This window comes from Chrysochloris asiatica, unplaced genomic scaffold, assembly GCF_000296735.1.
Source record: "Chrysochloris asiatica unplaced genomic scaffold, ChrAsi1.0 scaffold00009, whole genome shotgun sequence".
Classification (NCBI taxonomy): domain Eukaryota; kingdom Metazoa; phylum Chordata; class Mammalia; order Afrosoricida; family Chrysochloridae; genus Chrysochloris; species Chrysochloris asiatica.
The window spans coordinates 278,275-283,830 of NW_006408527.1; the positions used below are offsets into that span (position 1 = coordinate 278,275).

Sequence of the window (5,556 nt, forward strand, 5' to 3'; positions counted from 1 at the left end):
ATGAGTCGTTTCTGACTCATAGCGACCATATGCACAACAATACGAAACAGTGCCCTATCCTACACTATCCTCACAATTGTTGTTATGCTTGAACCCATTACTGCCTCCCCTGTGCCAATCCATCTCACGGGGTCTTCCTCTCTTTTACTGGCCCTGCACTTTACCATGCATGATGTCCTTCTCCAGAGACTGGTTCCTCCTAATGATATATCCAAAGTATAAACAATGAAGTAGGCCATTTTGGCTTCTAAGGAGCATTCTGGCTGTATTTCTTCCAAGACAGTTTGGTTTGCCCTTTTGACAGTCCATGGTACTTTTAATTTTCTTCTCTAATACCATAACTCAAAGGTATCAATTCTTCTATGGTCTTACTTATGCATTGTCCAATTTTCACATGCATATGAAGATACTGAAAATACCATAGATTGACTCCTGAAACTGACAACTTTGCTCTTGAACAGTTCCAAGAGGTCTTGTGCAGCAGACAGGCCTAGTTCAATACCTCCTTAGATTTCTAGACTTCTTTTTCTATAAGTGTTGATGGTGGATACAAACAAAATGAAGTCTTTGACAACTTCAGTCTTCTCAGTTTTTCATGATGTTATTTATCAGTCCAGGTGTGAGGATTTTTGTTTTCTTTACACTGAGATGTAAGCCATACTGAAAGTTATAATCTTTGATCTTCTTCAGTACATATTTTAAGTCCTCTTTGCTTTCAGTAAGTAAGGTTGTATCATCTGTTAATGAGTCTTCCTCTAATCCTGATGCCATTTTCTTCTTCATATAATCCAGCTTTTCATATGATTTGTTCAGCATATAGACTGAACAAGTATGATGAAATAATACAACTCTGGTGTACACCTTTCCTAATTTTAAACCATTTAGTCCCCCATTTTTTTATTCAAACAACTGCCTCTCGGTCTACATACAGGTTCCTCATAAGCTCAATTAAGTACTCTGGAATACCCATTCTTGGCATTGTTATCCGTAGCTTTGTCATGATCCACACAGTTGAAAGTGTTTGCATAGTCAGTAAAGCACAGGTAAACATCTCTCTGGTATTCTTTGCTTTCAGCCACTATCCATCTGACATCAGCAATAATATCCCCCATTCCAAGTTCTTGTCTTAATCCAGTTTAAACCTCTGACAGTTCCCTGTCAATGTGCTATTGCAGCTGTTTTTAAAGTATCTTTAGCAAAATTTTACTGCCATGTGATATTAATGATATTGTTTGATGATTTCTGCATTCCATTGGGTCACCTCTTTTTGAAATTGGCATAAATATGGATCTTTTCCAATCACTGGGCCAGATAGTTGTCTTTCAAATTTTTTGGCATAAATGAGTGAATGCCTCCAGCAATGCTTTAGTTTGTTAAAAGATTTCAATTTGTAATCCATCAATTCTTGGAGCTTTGTTCTTTACCCATGCTTTCAGTACACTTTGAACTTCTTCTTTGGTACAATTGGCTCTTGATAATATGGTACCTATTGAAATGGTTGAACATCATCCACTTCTTTTGGTACAGTGACTGCGTATTCCTTCCATTTTCTTTTGATTCTTTCTGTGTCATTCAATATTTTGCACATAGAATCGTTTAATACTAAAAGTTGAGGAAAATTTTTCTTCACTTATTTCAGCTTGAAAAATGCTGAGGATGTTCTTCCCTTTGGGTTTCCTAACTTCAGGTCTTCGCACATTTCATTGTAATAATTTACTTAGTCTTCTTTAGCTGCCCTTTGACATATTCTGTTCAGCTCTTTTATATCCTCATTTGCTCCATTTACTTTAACATCTCTATGCTGGAGAGCAAGTTTCAGAGTTTCTTCTGACATACATTTTGGTCTTTTCCTTCTTTCCTGTCTTCTTAATGAACTTTTGCTTTCTTCCTGTATGATTTGTTTGATGCCATCCCACAACTCTTCTGGTCTTTGGTTGTTAGTGTCGAATGTATCAAATCTCTTATTGAGATAAATTCAGATGGATATGTTCAAGATAATATTTTGGCTTTTATGGACTTGATTTAATTTTTTTCATCCTCAGCCTAAACTTACAAATACAATAGATTATTCCATAGGCTTCCCCTGGCCTTGTTTTGCTTGATAATATAGAGTTTTTCTAGCATCTCTTCTTACAGATGTAGTCAATTTGGTTTCTGTGTATTCTATCTTGTGAGCTCTGTGTACACAGCCATTTTTATGTTGTTTAAGGTATTTGCAATGAAAGTCATTGTTCTTCCAAAATTCTGTCATGCTACTCCCAGCATCGTTTCTATCACCAAGGCCCTATATTTTCCAACTACTGATCCTTCCTCTTTGTTTCCAACCTTTGCACTCCATTCACCAGTAATTATCAATACATCTTGATTGCATGTTTGTTCAATTTCAGACTGAAGAAATTGATAGAATTCATCATTATTGGCTTTAGTCATTGGTGTGTAAATCTGAATAATACTGGTATCAACTGGTCTTCTTTGTAGACTTATAGGTATTATAATTATATAAAAGTTGAATTTTGATTTAGAAAACCCTTGAGAAAGGGGGTTGATATACCATGATAAAATGTGTTCCTTTTACTCTAGGATTATGAAGTTTCTGAACGTCTAATAAATATTTGATAATTATAATTATGAGAAAAAGTCATTACATTAGAATTTAATAACTCTATATTTTGATTTATACTGCTAGTTCAAACTTAAAACTTTAATTGCATTAATTAACGTATCCATTTTCAGGGGTTCTATGTTGCTATTCAGTTTTTTAGTCCTCAACCAACAGCAATAAGGATTCAAAGGAAGAAAGAGGACAGCCTATATTGGGAAGACTGGCAATATTTTGCTAGAAATTGCAGTGATATTGGAATGAGAAACAATGGAGATTTGAAAACTCCTGATTCTGTGAACTGCCTTCAGCTTCCCAAGTATGAATGTTTTTTAAATCATTGTTTTTAAAAACAATATTCCATATTTTCTATGGAATTTAGGAGTTAATTCTATTAGATTAATGTGTTAAGTATTAACCTACATGTAAACTAGCTCGCTAGGCTAGAGTGGGTAGAGATCACCCTCCATCATCAACTTTCCCAAACCATATTCTCCTGAATTTCCTATCTAAATTGAGTTCTAAACTATGTTTAAAGTTCTTGTCTGAGGGGGCTTCAAAATGTTATTGGAAAAAATAAGTAGGAAGATAATGGAATTTCTCCACCAATTTTTTGAGGTCCCTTTTTACAAGACTTGAGAGTGTCTCTTGTTTGCAATTTTACTGATGCTTTGCAATCTGATTTTCATTTCATTTTTCATTTCAAACACTTAAGAGTGTTTAGTAAATATTTTCTATAGTAACAGAATTTTCTGTATGTCTTCTGGAAATGTCTTAAAATGTATTTATCTTATTATTCTATACTGTTTGCTCATGAGACACAAGGGTTACATTTGCTTTCCAGAAGAGTTTGAGCTGTTACTGATATTATATAGCAATGTCTCTCAAAGTTGTGAATTCTCTTTTGTCAAAAATATGAATAGATTTCCATTACTTCAAATTTTTGTCATCAACAGCTTCCCTCCACATTCCCATGGTAATGTCACATTTACCATCCTGACACCTCAACGTCCTGGATACAATGACTTCTATAACAGCCCATCTCTTCAAAAGTTTGTAAAAGTCATTTCCATGGGCAGTACTATACAACTGAGACTGCTGTCAACTTCAAACCCAGATACTACTCGGTGGATGAAATCACCTTCAGTGGGAGGTAGGGTTCATCGTTAAGATTTGTGTTCTTAGCTATAAATTTGTTTACAGCAAGGTTTTCTCCATACTCATTTAGACATATGTTAACTACGGTGTTATATCAAACCAGACTTCTGTCTTCGATTTTTTTCTTTTTAAACATTGTACTGTGTGTAAATACTAGGAAGCTTCCAAAAGTTCTTGGAAAAATTTCACTATCTTTCTATTCCCCAAACTTTTGAAGCCTCTGTATACAGATAACATATATATCTCCACATTAACCATTTTTAAATGTACATTTTCATGGCATTCATTACATTTACAGTGTTGTGCAACTATTACTATTATGTTCTTATAAAACTTAATTCACCCGCAATAAAAACTATATTTATTAAACAATGATTCCCCATGCGTTTCTCCTCCCTCCCCTTTCACTTATCTACTTTATCTATTCTAGACATTACATGTAAATGAAATTATATACTATTTGGTCTTTTGTATCTAGCTTGGTGGTGGCGATCGTGTGTCGTGGAGTCAGTTCCAACACATAGTGACCCCATAAAGGGTTTTCGAGGCTGTAAATCTTTATGGGAGCAGAAAGCCTCATCTTTCTCCCATGGAATTGCTGGTGGTTTTAAACTGCTGACCTTGAGGTTAGCAGCCCAATACATAATCACTATGCTAGCAGAGCTCCTTTGTATCTAGCTTACTTGCATAATACAGTATTTTCATGTTTTCAGGTTCATCCATGTTGTAACAGGTATTACAATTTTATTCCTTTTTATGACTGAATAAGACCACGTTTTGATTATCTATTCCTCTGTAAATAGACATTTTGGTTGTTTTCACCTTTTGATCCTTGTGACTAAATCTGTCATAAATATTGGTATACAAGTATGCTTTAAAATCTCTTGGGTATGTACCTAAGGAAAGAATTGTTTAGCTTCATGTTTTCAAATTATTTCCTGCTGAAGGATTTTTTGGGGGGTGGGGTGGGGATGGAGGTATATGCAACTCTTTCCTATATATAACATATATATGAAAAACCATGCATTGAGATGCTTTTTAAAAGTTTTTGAATTTAGAAGTTATGATGTCCTGAATCCAAAATAATTTACCAAATAATTGTTTGGATTGTTCTGGAGCTGTATTTTCACTATTCTTGAAAGCAAAGAGAAGAAACAAGATTTAACAAAGCTACTATAGTACCGGAAAGAGCAGGTTAGCTCATCAATACGGTGCTTGATCTTATTTCACAGTTCTCTGGGGAATATTTGTTTTTCTTTAGAAGAAAGATCTTTTGTGCCTCAAGTAATTTATAATTATGTGACCATAACTGAGAACAGAGCTTACAATTTTTTAAAAAGAAAATGAATGTGCAGAAAACTAATAGGCAATATACTATCTAATATGGTAATGGTACGGAAGAGTATATGTATACCTTGTGGTTGTGATACAGAGAATGGAGTCGTGATAGAATGATGGTAGGTCTTGTGACTAATGTACATATTTAATAACAGATCACAATAGCAATGTTGTTTTACTCAGGTGTTGTCAAGTCTTTGGCTCATAATGATCCTATGTACAATAGTAATATATAAGCACACTTTTTTTCTTAAATAATTGCATAAATCAGAGGCAGGAAACAAACATCCCACTGCTGTCTAATCCATCCTAACTTATAGGAACCTGATAGTACAGGGTAGAATTGCTCCTTAAAGTGTCTGATGCTGGAAATGTTTACAGAAGCAGACTGTCCATCATTCTTTGGTGGAACAACTGATGGGTTAGAACCACTGGCTTTTTAACAGTTCAAAGCTTAACCC

The 5,556-nt window shown here is 34.6% G+C and overlaps 1 protein-coding gene across 1 annotated transcript in view; it reads left to right on the top strand.

Moving 5' to 3' along the window:
• USH2A (Usher syndrome 2A (autosomal recessive, mild)) overlaps positions 1-5,556 on the top strand; it is a 1,370,557-nt gene that overhangs the window by 184,747 nt on the left and 1,180,254 nt on the right. The window contains 4 exon segments of the mRNA XM_006834191.1: positions 2,137-2,209; positions 2,734-2,918; positions 3,556-3,659; positions 3,662-3,752. Of these exon segments, the coding sequence (XP_006834254.1) occupies positions 2,137-2,209; positions 2,734-2,918; positions 3,556-3,659; positions 3,662-3,752 (453 nt within the window).